The sequence below is a fragment of the Micropterus salmoides genome, unplaced genomic scaffold (genome assembly GCF_014851395.1).
Source record: "Micropterus salmoides isolate LMB-PRFRI ecotype aquatic unplaced genomic scaffold, ASM1485139v1 Ms_hic_scaffold_1, whole genome shotgun sequence".
Lineage (NCBI taxonomy): Eukaryota > Metazoa > Chordata > Actinopteri > Centrarchiformes > Centrarchidae > Micropterus > Micropterus salmoides.
Window position 1 is genome coordinate 40,420,491 of NW_024040040.1, and position 14,913 is coordinate 40,435,403.

The window sequence follows — 14,913 nt, forward strand, 5'->3', positions numbered from 1 at the left end:
GGTTTAGACTAGGCCGAAGTCCTGTTTAGCTTAGAGCGGGTGTTCCCACACTGCCTGTCGAGTCACCGGAAGTGTCCCTTCCTCAAGCCCCTCGTCTCTGTCCTTCCATCACCACACATCACACGAGCTGGTGGAGGGCTAAATTAAATTGAAAGGATTATGTTCAGCGAATTAATAATGAGACACAGAGACTACAGTAAACGTTGTCCAGAAGATCTTCTTCCAGCTTTCACTCTACATTTAGCTTTTTACATTACTGCACTGAACTTACTTTGCAAATAATGTATGTTTTAGATTTTTTATTGGCCTTTTCCCTGCTGAAACAAACCCTTATGGAGTGATAACATGCAGAGAAGGGTAATGGGGACAATATATATCATCCTCATTGCAGCAGGAAGGATTGGATTTTATGAGAAATGTAGTCTAAAATGTGACGCATAGCGCCATAAATTTGTTTTCAATTTTTCTGGAGCTAAATTGAGAGGCAGCTATCCCAGCAGGGCCACACTTATAAACAAGGTTGCACTGAGACTAACCTTAATAAATGTGTAGACAGTTGATAAAGGTTCCTACAGATTGGTGTCCCCTGCCCCTGGCCCTTGCTGATATAGCATTACTGTGAAAATCCATCCAAAATCTCCAAAGGGTGAATTTAAAAAAGAAATTTTAACATTTTCCAATGAGTTTTGAAAGGCAAGGAAAAACAAGAGTTACAAAGAAGCACATAGCCCCTGCACTGACATGAAAACCTCTTATATGTAAATATTTTAAACAAAAGTAAGCCGCACCAAGAATCCAGCCTTGAAAGTTCAGCTTTGTCGTAATGTGGTCCAGTAAACGGACACAGTGGGTCCCTCTTGTTGTTAACAAAGGTTTTCTGTGTCCGTCTGTGCAGTCCGACCCTGACGATGACCCACAGGAACCTGACGGGCAGTTGCAACGTGAACTGTGGCTGCAGGATCCATGAGTACGCTCCGGTCTGCGGCTCTGACGGCATTACCTATTTCAACCCCTGTCTGGCTGGATGCAGCACTGTGGGCAATGACAGCACCGTGGTGGGCACACACACACACTGATGCACTCTGTACACTCACAGCTTTGTTGTTTTCCTGCCTTAGAATAACTGCTATGTGGCCATTCATACATCATGTAATAGAAAATGACTAATGAATAATGAATACACAAAGACCTGTTCTTCGTACATTTGTCACAGGAAGTGTCAGACTCCACAACAATGTCAGATAGGAAATTATAACAACTTTTTTTTTTAGATTCTTGTCCAGATCACTGATTGCACTGATTGCTGGTGCCACCCAGTCTGTCTGTGTGCATTCATATCAGACTTTTCTTAATTGGTATTAGCTTCAGATTTGAGTCAATTTATCTTGAGTGTATAGTAGGATTTACTCCAGTTGTTGATGACTACAGATCAGGAACTACACCGACTGCGGCTGCGTGCAGAGCAGACAGGTCATCACTCCGTCCTCAGGCGGCCAGGTCAACCAGCTACAGCTGGTCATTGTTAAAACCTACCTGAACGAGAACGGCTACGCTGTGTTGGGGAAGTGCGACCGCACCTGCAACACTCTGATCCCTTTCCTCATCTTCCTCTTCATCGTCACTCTGATCACCGCCTGTGCCCAGCCCTCCGCCATCATCGTCACACTAAGGTAAGGAGGAGCCTGACCTATGCCAGTCATTGCCAGAGTTTAATTCATCTGCCCCATCCTGTATCGTTTACATGCCATTTCTCCTTTCTCAGGTCTGTTGATGAACAAGAGAGGCCTTTTGCTCTTGGGATGCAGTTCGTCTTGCTCCGAACTCTTGGTAAGTTCATGAATATTTGCACTATGATGAATGGAAAACATATTGGAACTGGGAAACATTATAATCTCTTGTCTATTGTATCTACTTTGGTCATAAAGAATAGATGTTAAAGGTTATTTTCAGAAAGCAAAGGGTGTCATTTAGTGAACTTAATGTATTTCTAATTGGACAATAATTGGACAGTAAAGGCCAGCTAAGCAGGACAAGTCTCTTGGTTTCTCCACTTTTCCAACACTCTGTGGCTCTAATTCTCTCTCTTGCCAACACCCTACAGTTTTAAAGAGAGCAGGGATGCAGCACTGCAATGGACCTCTGTGATTATTGTGTAGACAAGTGTAGAAAAGTCCTTAGGGTTAGTAAGCGCTGCCCTAACATGCCTCTGATCTGCTTGGTATGGCTGTGTGAACAGAAAGCTGTCACATCACTTCCCTTAAATCATCTCAAGATGTGTGTATGGGCGGCAGGAGGGAGTCTGTACTTGTGATGGTTATGCAGTTAAACAGTTAGATTTAAAAAATCTGAGTTATCAATGTAATTATACAATCTGATGCAATACTATGCGACAGCTCTGCAATACATTTTGCTTTCATAAAGTTACATATGTTCCTTTTATGTGTGGCGACTGTGCCAGCAAGTATGCTGAAGTCACTTAATTTTTGAGGCTGTAGTGAAATGGTGTTGGATTCATTATTTTAAAAGGTCTTGGTAATATTTTGTCCACTTCACTGAGATGCATGACCCCTCATGCATCGCAGCAGCTACTGATCTGCATGAAATGCTGCCACCAAGTGGTGGAATGATGGTGCTACATTAAAGGGCCATATCCTGATCCCATGACAGATTCATTGTATGCATTATAAACAAATTGTGATATTTTTGTGTTTTTGTAGCAAGTATATATGAAATTATTGTAATTTACTGCATTGTATTGCAACAGAAAATGATACAGTATTTGCACTGGCCGGCGTCAAATAAAGTGACTAAAAACTTTTATGGAGCATACTTAAAGCCCTTGAAAACTTGATATCAAATCTTAAGTATTTCTATATAAGATTAAATATTTATGACTAAATTAGCAAACAATCAAAACACTTAAGTTAATTTGCTTAGTCCATGAACCAATTGGTTTAGCAACATTTGTAGGGCTGTTTGCTTATCTTGCCAGCAGTGTCAATCAAACTACAGCCACACAGACCTACAAATTTTGCTAAACTAATTGGTTCATGGAATTATATTACATCACCTTTTTCCAGCTGAGCTTCGTCCACTTTAAATTTTGAGAAATGCAAGAACACAAACACGGAAATAACCAAAACTGTTCCAAATCTGGAAGAAAATAGCACTTTTGGACCCCTCATAATAAAAAATTTATTGAGAAACTAGGTTTTCAGGGCCTTTAACTTTGGCACGTTTGCAGTGTGAACACACTATAGATTCAAACAACTGGAGTATGTAGTTTGTTTACTAGATCAAGTTATTTATCACATCTCTCTACTTCCTCAGCCTACATCCCCACGCCCATCTACTTTGGTGCTGTGATCGACACCACCTGCATGCTGTGGCAGCAGGACTGCGGCGTGCACGGCTCCTGCTGGGAGTACGACGTCACCTCGTTCCGCTTCGTCTACTTCGGCCTGGCCGCCAGCCTGAAGTTTGTCGGCTTCATCTTCATCTTTCTCACCTGGTATTCGATCAAGCACAAGGAGGACCGGGCCGAGCGCTGGCGCCAGCACCTGCCTCCGCTGGGCACCGTCAGCGAGCTCATCTGCCACGCCGGGGGCCAGAAAAGCCACGCTCGCACCCGCTCCTGCCCTGTGTTCATCCCGCCTCGGCCCGACCCGCCGGCCGCCCTGCTGCTCAACCGTGGCCACAGCAGCCTCAGCTGCCCCGGCAATGCCCTCAAAGCAATAACCCCGCCCATCCTGTTGCCACATCACCACAGAGGCTCCGCCCAGGTCTGAAAGCGCACCAAGCCTTCTCCCGGGGGTCAACGTGACATGTGCCTTCCTGTTTGAGTTTCTGCTTTCCACCTATCAGACACCAGGCAGGGCTCCACAGCTGCTGTGGGGCTGACTGGCAGAGACACCGGTGCGCCCACCATACTTAAAGGGCTGCTCATTGTTATTTATATTAACATGACAGATGTTCTTTTATTCTGACCATGTCTTCAGCTGCAGCCACACACAGCATCCACCCAGAAGGTCAGACTTCAAGGTTCGGACGATGTAAAGACATCACATGGTGCTACTGTTTAAAAGGCGGGGCATTAAAATCTCTGTACAGACAAGATGTGTCCTCATCAACACGGCATCAAAAGCACAACTGACAAACCTGTACTATGCAAGATCCTGTGTACAGCTCCTCCCTTCTCAGTACTGTACAGCTCCCTCTGTATTCAACACCTGTAGCTCTTTCTTCTTCCCTGCTCAATTTACACATACCACCATGTTGTTGTCTGCTCACAGTCTTAGCTGTGAGCATGTCGGCCTCTTCTACCTTTAGAATTAACAAGTGGGATTTTTTTTCAGTGCCTCTCAGGCTGATTCGGCCAGTCCAGTATACAAAGCTAGCTACCAGGGTAAATGCTAGCTACTGAAAAAGCCAGTCACTATCCCCTCAGCTGAGTGACAGTATTCTGCTATTTATTTTTTTTTCTTTCATGTTTGGGAGCATTAAGTGTTGTCACAGAGATCGAGTCATTGCGCTTCTCTCGCCTCTGCAAGGTAACCATGTAACTTAAAGCACCAATGTTACAGCGGTAAATTACTTCTCATCAGTGAGCAAGATATCTGTATTTCATTACACGTCATCACACTATTTTATTGTGACAATGTGTCATAACAGGGGAAAGGAACAAGAATGATATCTCATCTCTGACCATGTGCTGAAGCTACTGTGTCCAAAAGGTGTGATTGTACTTGAAACTGGAAAACATGACAGAGATGTAAGAAAATGTGGCAAAACTGCTGTTTTCTGAACAAATTTGATTTGATTTTTAAACACAGCTTTATCAAAGTAAAAATATTTTGTATCTGATGTATCGCAACAATCAACAACAAACGCTGCATAATTTTGGCATTGTATTGTAATGGCTTCTCCATTCTAATGGTCATCAGATGTACATAGTAGTTATCTAGTAGTCTAGGCTTTTAAAATAAGTAGTGCGGAAAGCATGAATAACGGTGAACCTAATTTTATCAGCAAGGGTTATCGGACGATTATTCAGCTCCCGGTGTGTTTGTGGGGCCTCTAGTGGACAGGGATTGTGAGAAGGCCAGTGAATGTTTGTCAGACCTACTACTATGAAATTCTTGGTTAAAAGGTTAATTGTTAAACTTAATCACTGCATCGAATTTAGCACTCCAGTTTTCCAAAGATATACCTGAGCAAGAGATAACCTGCTGTCTCTGAACGATGTGTTGCTGCCGTTCATGTGACTGAGACAAATTCTAAAACTGTCAGTTTGGTGGTGAAGGAACATTCACTATATGACACAAATGAGCCTTAACTGTTAGCAGGTACCATCTTTTAATAGAATCGTCTAATTTCCTTTTGCCTTGTGCTCTTGTTATTTTCTAAATTATCTTTATGGATTATTTACCGTCCTTTGAATAGGACAGGTAGTGTTTGCAGAGGAAACAGAAAAAGTGGTAATATGGAGAGGAAAAAATAAAAAATAAAAGCTTTGTTCGATATATATTAGGTGCATACAAAAAGTCATATCCGTGGTACATGTTTTAATAACCACATTTTTATGAGTGTTTTCTTTTCTGGGGGGGAATAAAAGATGAGTCTAATAAAGTACTGAATATTCTGATCAGTTCGACTTTGTTTTAGTTATTAAAAGGTTTGCAAAGGAATGGAGAATCTGATGCAGTGAGTAATACATTTTAAAAGTTAACGTTTTGGGCCAAGATTCAGGGTGTTCCGCCGTGGTAATGGCAGCGACTACTTTTAGTATTATGACTTAGTACCTCAAATGACATATTCATAAGCGGTTCATCGTGTAAATACTGATGAAACAAATGAAGCGTATTATAGAGCGCACACGTAGTTAGAAGAATATTTATGAACTAACCCATTGTAATTAAAAAGAGGGGGAAAAAAAGACTTAAAGCTTGTAAAAAAAAAAAATAAAAAAAAACTTTCCGTCATGAGTTAGTTAATTGCGATGTATTTTGTTACTGTCGAGCGGACTACGCAGTTAAATGCCAAAGTTACGCTACCCAGAATGCCCTTCTTTCCATCTGTAATGATTCTATATCCTTCCTTTAGTGCTCCGTATTTATCACAGTCTCAAAAAAGGAATTCCAGTTTAGGATTATTGATCCGGTTATGGCTGCTTATGAAATTCTGTTCTGATAAAATACCAAATGTTGAGTAAAAATTTTTAAATAGATTCGTCTTATACTTACTGAACTTTGCAAACTCTCTCTATAGCTTTTAGTTAGTGACTCCCTTGCTAGGCAGAACATAATGTTATACTGCTTGGTTTCAGGAATATTTGCATTTTGTTTCATCAGAATAAAAAATTGTTCACATCTTAGAAAAGTAATAATCTCAAGGCCATGTTTTACAGGGATTTAACAGCTATGTGTATTGTCAAATTTGTGATATCTTAGTTACAGGTTGGAAATTGGCTTTTATACACAGAACTCAACGATGAGGTGACGTGAACCAGATCGTGCACTCTTTGCAGGGATGGGTCGAGAATCATACAGTAATGCCACACTGATCATTAGACACAGTAAATGCAGGGCTGTCTGCCTTTTACTGTACTGCTACTGACTACTTGGAATTCAGTGGCCTGCTGTTCAAATGCCTGGACTACTACTGACACAGACGACTTAAAGTTGCCTGTAGATTTGTTTTAACACATTTTCCTTTCATCAGTATTTCAAATGAAAATGCATTACCTGGACAGAACAGAAGCTATATTCTGAAAGTTGAGCGCTTATTGCATTTGTTCCTCCAGAGCAGAAGTATAACTGATGTTTGTGAACGCTTGGTTTACAAATGCCTTGAATACTTGATATTTGTCATTAAAAAAAACGGGAGAAAAAAATCGACTTGGCTGGCTTATTTGAGTTATTGCAGAGTGTTGTTCAAAGAGACTGAAACATCACCAGGAAAGGTTCAAAGGTTTATTTCTTAAATGGCTTCACGGCTTTCCTGAAACCAGAGTTGTTCTAACACCTCTACACACACTGTCAAGAAAGAAAAGGACAACATCAGGCTTTTGCAGAACCAGTTTTCAAACATCTCGAGTGCTCTTGTGAGGCACCAACTCTACAACCACCAACAGAGATGAACCACCGGCAGAAAGGTTAAACATTTTGCCCTCACTGACCCCATTATACTTTAGGCCAGGTCTGCAGATTATTTTACTGACATTATGGTCATAGACGAAGCTGTAACAGGCACATTCAAAATGAATTGGCCCCATGCATCACTATACTCTGGATTATCAAAGCTCTACATCATACAAATGATTAGTGGGTGACATTTCCACCCAAAAAGTTACAAAATTAACATTTTCTAACCCCTGGTGATCCCATACGCATGCGCTTGTGATTAGTAAGAACATTTTCACTCATGTTAAAAAATAAAATACTGTGACCAGTGACAAACATGTAGGAGCTGGTGCAGTGGTGCAACTAATCGGTAAATAGTGAGCTCAGTATCAGATGTGTTTGTTGCGGCTGGATAATTCAGATAATGTCAAGCCATCAGAAAATTAACTGTTAAACTGCCCCGTGATTGTCAAAACTGTCTGATACTATGTGGAGGTAAAAATATTCCCATTTAGCTCATTTTTAAATTATTTGTCAAACAGATGTGTATTAATGTTGATTCTGTAACTTCAGTCTTATTTTTAAAAAGTAATCAGATATGATCATTTCATAAAATTAATTTTACAATGGAGGCAAATTTCATATCCAAACAGTGGAGGGCGAAAGTTGTAATGTGGAAAAGTTCAAAAGTGCATTTGGGGCCAAATTTTGCCTTTATGTTTATAGTGAATGTGTACTGAACTGAGGAAGCGTCCAGTGACTGGGCAGGTTGATGACATAGATTCTTTAAAGACTGGAGCGTACCAAAAGCTGACTAATGCTAGCTACTCATTCAGATGTTGAAATGGTTTCACCACTCACACTGTAAAAAACATATATTAAAAAACCTCAATGGTGTTGTTCATATGGAATTAATAACTTTAATCCCAACACTTAAGTTTAGCTGCATTAAGTCTTTTTCTTTTCTAAATATATATTTTTTTAAAAACACAACACTGTTTACTAATAAATGTAGGCACCTGTAAAAAAATAAACAATAACTTTAATACTCGTTATACAACTCTGACTGACTGAGGTGGCATCACTTGCCATTGCTCTTGGCAAGCTCATCTCCCAATCACTGTGTGTCTGTGTCTCTGTGGTGACCAGCAGCTCATTGGCTAGCTGGCCAGCGCCTTTGTCTGCCTCAGAGGGTCTGATTGGAGGGTTGAGGCAGAGAGCCGCTGCCCTCGTAGTCCAAGGTGAGGGGCCGCGCCGACTGAGGCAGCGCGCGTAGGACCAACCCAACACTCTGTGGGGTGCTAGTCTGTGCAGTGGGGGGGCTGCTGGTGGTGCTGGCCTGCACCTTGGGCTTCAGTGTCTGTGGGGAGAAAGGGAGGTAGCCTTGGGCTTGGAAAATGTCCTCCTCTTCTTCGAGGTCCAGGCCAAGACCATGAGGGCTGGTTTCCTCTCCACGGTCCAGGCCCGGCTCCAGCTGGACCTGCAGGCTGTTGTGAGTGCGCAGCAGGTTGCCGTGTCGTGTCTCCAGCTCTGTCAGTCCGTTTCCGCTGAATGTCTCTCCTTCCATTTCCTCCAGCTGCTGCGCCCACATGTCGCTCTGCAGGATAATTCTGTCTCTTCTTGGACCTGGTGATGATGACGATCGCGCCACCGGTGATGCTGACACAACTGACACTCCAAGTCTGTCTATAAGCCTCTCAGGAAGGTCGTTGACAACAGATTGCAGTTTCCTTTCCAGTGTTGGCCCGGGTGTGGGTGGTGCTAACGGTGTTTTGCTGGGGGCGGGGGTGGTGAGGAGAATCCCTGTGGCCAGGCCTGGCCAGACGTCGCTGGCTGAGGCCAACTCTTCTCCACTGCTCTCTTCAAGGCCTCCACCCCCGGCCCCGGAGCCCAGCTCTGGCAGGCTGGAGTCATCAAGCTCTTGGGTTCGGTTGAATTTGTTAAAAACGTGTAGCAGTGCAAACATATTATCTACATCCTTCTGGAAGTTGACCCAGTTGTCTGGGCTGGGGCTGTAGTCAGGCCTACATTCGTAAAGGCTTTCGTTTATGCTATACAGATCCTCCAGTCCCTGCCAGTTCACCTCCTCGTCTGTCAAGTTGGGCAGCTTAACCCTGTCGTCCGTCCCATATTGGCTGTGTGCTGCCAGAAAGAAAGAAACAGACGACTGTAAGGATGTGAAAGAACAGGGAGCGCTTTTCAAGTTTTCTCAGACACCATGCAGTCATGCCCAGCCTCTGGCTCTCACTAAAGCAGCCAGCTCCATGGGGTTTGAAGCCCCAAGCAACACACACACACACACACTTCAGAGCAGCATTAGATAAACTAGAAAAAACACAGCACCCACACTAAGCTCAAGCCATGAGTAGTGCAAACACATGCTGTCTTAGAAATTCACAATAAAGAAGGACAGACTGAAAAGAAAAAAATATTTAATGATCCATCATGATAGACTAAGATACTGAGCTGCACAGGAAAAACGTAATGGCATAGTTAATGATAGGCCTGGGCTGCGTTGAAATGCAAAGTGAGGCAACCTGAAATAAAAGCACTCAAAAGCTGAGGAAACGAAAAAAAGGTAATCAGCAAAACAAGAAGATGCCCAGGGAAAACAAAATAAGACAATGCACTTTGCTGCTGAATGGTGTAGCCCCCAAAAAGAAACAAATAGAGGAATTCAAAATGCTATGAGCAAAAAAAAAAGGAAAAAAAAAAAAGAGGTAAATTAACGAATATCGCAGCAAAAGGCTAAAACAGAGTTTAGCTCAGTCTGAAAGTAAAAACTGAGGAAAAGAAGTATCTTTAGGTTGGCTTTCCATTTGAGACTGGCTTTCTTGTAACTACTTGCAGCTAGAGATGGTTTGACATGTAGGCTTAGGGACTCACAGGAAGGAGAGGCTTGGTCTCCTCTTTGACCACTTTCGATGCTGCTGTTGCCTGGTAAGCAGGTGCCAGAAAGAGGTCAAAAAGGCAGAGGTCAGTGGGAGGACAGAGAGGTCACAGCAACTCAAGTGTCCACTCTACCACAAGCTAATGGCCATGAGCAAATGTGAGAGGTATCTGAATGGAATGTTATACTGGAACACTAATGTGACGATGTTTATTTGTGGATATGGCTGAAATGGCATTCGGGGTGATGTTAAAGGAAATAGTTTGACGTTTTACTTATTTCTGAGAAGATTAATAACACTCGTGTCTGTCTGTTAAGTGCATGTATGAATCTACAGACAGGAGACAGTTAGCTTAGCTTAGAAGCAGGGGGGAAAACAGCTAGCTAATTAGCTGTTGGCTGAAGCTTCATATTCAAGCGTACAGACGTGAGAGAGGTATCAATCTTCTCATCTGCCTCTCTGTGAGAAAGCGAATAAGCATAATTCCCCAAAATGTCAAACTACTCCTTTTAGCTTTCATGTACAATGTGATGCATGTGGGTGGTGGTGGTGGTGGTACAGTATCATGCATTGTCATTCACGTGCACTTTCTTCTTGGGTGGGTCTCAAGTAGAAGCACATATTCAGAAGCTCACTTACATGACTTTTACTTTCTTATTTAGCCATGCTATCATGAGAATAGCTACAAAAGGATCAACTTTGAGTTTAGATTTTAATACTGCTGTAAATGTTGCACTCTCAAGCAAAAGGTGTGAAAATATGTGGAAGAGAATATCCAAACTGCTAACTGCAGACTGACATAACACAGCAGATAAAAGTGAAGACCGATTGTGTGCACAGAGGTGACAACAAATGAAGCTGCTTTAATGAGAGAAAAACATCATCTGTTATGATTTGTTAGCGTGCCCCCAGCATGCAGCCACAGATTGAGTGCCAGCACTCCATGGATGGATGTTATTAGTGGGAATGAGGCAAATTCGGCTCATGCAGATGTTAAAGAAAAAAAGCCACTGAAGAGAAACAAAAAGTGGATACCTGTGTGGCTCATAGCTTCCTCCATCTTTACCTCCTGATCAGAAAAATAAAAGCAATCGATTGTTAACGATTTAATTCAAGGAGATGTGGGAGGGAAATAAATAGATCATTCACAGTGGAGATGTCTTCATGCACAGCTGCCACTGCCTATGGAGAAATGCGATTATTGCACGGTCAGAATGAATAGAAAAGAGATTTGGATTTGAATTGAAGGAAACCGGGAGGAGTTTGAAAGATCATATTATTGGGCTGGATGGAGAGATGAGAATTTATCCAGTTGAGTGGTTTGTGAGGTGTAGAGTTCAACAGGGTTTCCCCTTCAAAGCAAAATACATAAGGTTATCCAGTTAGGTGATAATGACGGTTAAGTCACCCTCCATAAATAGATACAAGTAACTGCTAGATCCATTTCGCCGGACCAGTTAAATTTTAATAATCTATCCCTCCAACAAAAACATCACTTGATGTAACCACAACAGCAATTTCATTGGTTCATGGTCATGGCGTCATACCCGAGCAAGGGCAGCCAGTGCGAGTAAGAGATTTTAGGCTGCTATGTGACATGTGTTGGCATGTGTTTGACAAGTCCAGCGTGCCAGCACTGAAACACAATCCGTTTTCTCAGAGCAGCTTGGCCGCTCCAGTGCTCAACTCTCCAGCTGGTAATTACAGACATTAAGTTTTTATCCTGGGGACATAAACAACGCAGCCAGCTCATGCCACACACAAACGCTGCAGGCCTTGGTCATCACGACGTTACTTGTTAGGCACCTCTGTCACTGGGACGTCTGCTCTGCAAGGACGCTCGGACCATGTGGCGGTAGTAAAAAGAAACATATTGTGGCTGATTACAGCAGCGATGCATGACAGGCTCAGATAAAATGACAGCCTCAATTGCAGTGATGACAGCATCCTCCAAATAATATCTCCAACACTCAGTGAGTCACAGAAGGGATGATGGCCAGGGCGTCCAACTGTAACATGGCCTTTTTTTTGTATAATACTATAATTTAAACCGCTAGGAGTGAGTATATGTAAACAGGGATAATATTCCAGCAGAGTGGAAGGTCCTGGGCTGGGGGGGGAGGGGAGAGAGAGAGAGAGAGAGAGAGAGAGAGAGAGAGAGAGAGAGAGAGAGAGAGAGAGAGAGAGAGAGAGAGAGAGAGAGAGAGAGAGAGAGTGTGTGTGTGTGTGTGTGTGTGTCTTATCGTGAAGAAAACACTGAACACACATCAACAAGGGAGACACGCAAGACTGTGTGTCATGATTCCTTGACCTCCACCTGAAATTTCCGCATACGTCACTAGGTGGATCATCCCCAAACACATGCAGCATGCAGATATACACACACACCACTGCGACTGAAACAGATCTGGAACACAGCAGAAGCCTAGACTGAAATCTATGAAGCATCACTATTACTATACAGCCAGTCAATTACTATTTCAGTGTACTTTCAACTCAACTTCAAATTTAATCATCTGTCCGCTTCACTCTCGTTGTTCCGTGAGCAAAATTTGCTTCAGTCGCTGTTGGCATAACAACTACCACTAATCCCAGTGTAACAGAACATATATCCATCCATTTTAGGACAGGCAGATAGGAACAATAAACATGCTGAAAGGGAGCATTTTTACCTGCATCCAAGCCCTTTGGGCGAGGGTTACACTGCTTATAACCTTGACAACTCCTCAACTCCATCAGCTGGGCATGCAGCGCGTTCAGTACCTCCCGATCCACTGCATACACTGCATTGGTCAGCTGCACAGGTGAAACGGAAATTGTGTTTTAGTGTCATGATGCTGTATTTGCATGTTTATCCGTCTCCAAAGAAAGCACGTGATTAAATCACAGTTCATTGTTTACACATAGAAACAAACAAGATGAGTAGTTCTTTAATGCAGGGACCAATGAAAACGGTTCAAGAGATACAGCTGAGGGGCTGTAGGCAGATGTTCACGCACCTGGTACGGGTCACTGTTGAGGTCAAAGTACTCCAGAAAGCCAGTAGAGAACTCGCAGAACAGTGTGTTGTGGGTCTCGTTGATGGTTCTCAGGCACCAGTAGGTGTTGTTGTTGGAGCTGGTGCATGCACAGAATCCACCCACTGGACAGTAATAGAGATTCATTGGAATCAGTTCTACTGCAACTACTGAAGAATATCTTAACAGATTTTACCATTAACCATATTTATATAAAGTCATAAAGTTGACTTGTGTTATTTTGATTGATTAAACAATCAACAATGTCGATATACATACACGACCAGAGGGGTGCAGTCTGCCAGTGGTCATTGTTGTGTGTGAAGCAAGTAAGGCCGGGCAGGCTGCAGTCGTCGCCCTTCCTCTGCCGCTTCTTCTCCTTCCTTTCCTTCTTCTTCCTCCGGATCTCATTGTACAACTGGGTCTTCCCGTCTATTTCCTGCGCAGCCTCCCTGTCGGACAGAAACAGGAGAGAATTAGAAAACAGCACGATGCAAAGATGACATCAGCCCCTACCCTCTCTAATGCCGGTAACCGCAGTGGCGGAGGATCTGGAGGGGACTTCCAGAAGGCACCGCCGATTGCCAGGATGTGACACTCTGTTTACTTTTATGTTTAAGCTCTCACTACGTCCAATTTTCTCTGGGATGACATTCTAGCCACTGTCCCCTCTTCCTCCCTGCCTGAACACAAAACAGGCACTGCAAAAAAAAAACAACCAAAAAACAGCTGCTTTGTATTGGCATAATCTGTTCCCAATGTTTCCTGGTGCAAGTTGATCACTGTGTTTGAGGAATTGACTGGTTTCCCCTCTTTTGAGTCATTTTCTCTTTCCATGCAACTCAATCACTTCCAGAGACACAAACACACAAAATAGGTCCCTGACCATTCATCTGTTTTGTCATTAAAACTACATTCAGGCATCAAACACTGAATGAATGTTTCTAGGTAACATGCTTCCTTTAGAAACTTATTTGTGTATTAGGGCCACAAACATCTTCAACACATCATAGTCCACATATAACACACACACACACTGGACTGGTCATATGGGGTCTACTAAGTCATCTAAATGAAGGTGAGTTTTATGTTTAAACTGGACATGCAGTGACCGTGCAGATATTCAGCAACAGCACAATACCATACAGTATTTTCACACTTGATCAGTTGCAAGTCAATGTCAGTATTCATTAACAAGCAGAGGGGTGACTCTAAATGGGGCAAACCCACAATTAAAGGGGAGGAGAAACTCACTTAAATGGATGGAGTTGATCATTCCTGCTCTTCAATCTCTCTGCCTTGTTTCTGTCTCCTTTGCTATAATAGCTGGTTTTATAAACAGAGAAAGAGACTAAGGACCAGACAGAAAACTTTTCAGGCGTGGACTACAATAAGGTTTCGCATAAGGCCTCAAACCAGTAATAGAGTCTTATAGAGTCTAAACGTATTTTTTAAGGTGAAATTTAAACAACTAACCTCTTCTTCCCACAGTCGCACTCGTCTGGCCGCGTCCTCTTGAGATGGCCTCTTACTTCGCGGAGGTTTTTGATTTTGTCTTGAAGTGCTTCAATCTGGAATGACGTAAGAAAGAAATACTTTCAATTATCTCTAATCTGTTATGCCAGATCCTTGACCACTGACAATTAGTAACATGGAGAAAGATGTGTGTGTAAGAGAGTGCCAGGCTTATTGTCTGAGCTTTGTACACTCACCTCCTGGTCCACATAGCTCTTATGGTCTTTCCAGGCTCTGGAGGACTGGTAGATTTCTCTTTCACAATGGACGCTGTCATTCATCAAAATAAAACACCTGAAACAGATGCAAAGAAACCCCTAACATCATACACTGCTCTTTTTACATGCATGTGAGAAGTGAAGTCATTAT

The 14,913-nt window shown here is 42.7% G+C and overlaps 2 protein-coding genes across 8 annotated transcripts in view; one reads left to right on the forward strand and one right to left on the reverse strand.

The window, feature by feature from the left end:
• LOC119909397 (solute carrier organic anion transporter family member 5A1) overlaps positions 1–5,647 on the forward strand; it is a 40,947-nt gene extending 35,300 nt beyond the window's left edge. For all 3 annotated transcript variants that reach the window (XM_038727604.1, XM_038727611.1, XM_038727622.1), the window contains 4 exons: positions 896–1,055; positions 1,429–1,670; positions 1,763–1,827; positions 3,331–5,647. In XM_038727604.1, the coding sequence (XP_038583532.1) occupies positions 896–1,055; positions 1,429–1,670; positions 1,763–1,827; positions 3,331–3,788 (925 nt within the window). In that variant the 3' untranslated portion in view covers positions 3,789–5,647. The remainder of the gene's footprint in view (positions 1–895; positions 1,056–1,428; positions 1,671–1,762; positions 1,828–3,330) is intronic.
• Positions 5,648–6,957: 1,310 nt separating this feature from the next.
• The window catches only part of sulf1 (sulfatase 1), a 68,928-nt gene continuing 60,972 nt past the window's right edge, over positions 6,958–14,913 (reverse strand). For 2 of the 5 annotated variants that reach the window (XM_038727575.1, XM_038727566.1), the window contains exons 13-19: positions 14,742–14,838; positions 14,506–14,600; positions 14,284–14,355; positions 13,309–13,481; positions 13,012–13,154; positions 12,685–12,808; positions 6,958–9,263 (exon numbers count right to left, since the gene is read on the reverse strand). In XM_038727575.1, coding sequence (XP_038583503.1) covers positions 8,308–9,263; positions 12,685–12,808; positions 13,012–13,154; positions 13,309–13,481; positions 14,284–14,355; positions 14,506–14,600; positions 14,742–14,838 — 1,660 coding nt within the window. In that variant the 3' untranslated portion in view covers positions 6,958–8,307. Of the gene's footprint in view, positions 9,264–10,007; positions 10,059–11,047; positions 11,082–12,684; positions 12,809–13,011; positions 13,155–13,308; positions 13,482–14,283; positions 14,356–14,505; positions 14,601–14,741; positions 14,839–14,913 lie in introns of all 5 variants that reach the window. The other 3 variants (XM_038727588.1, XM_038727592.1, XM_038727584.1) reach the window with 3 other exon arrangements.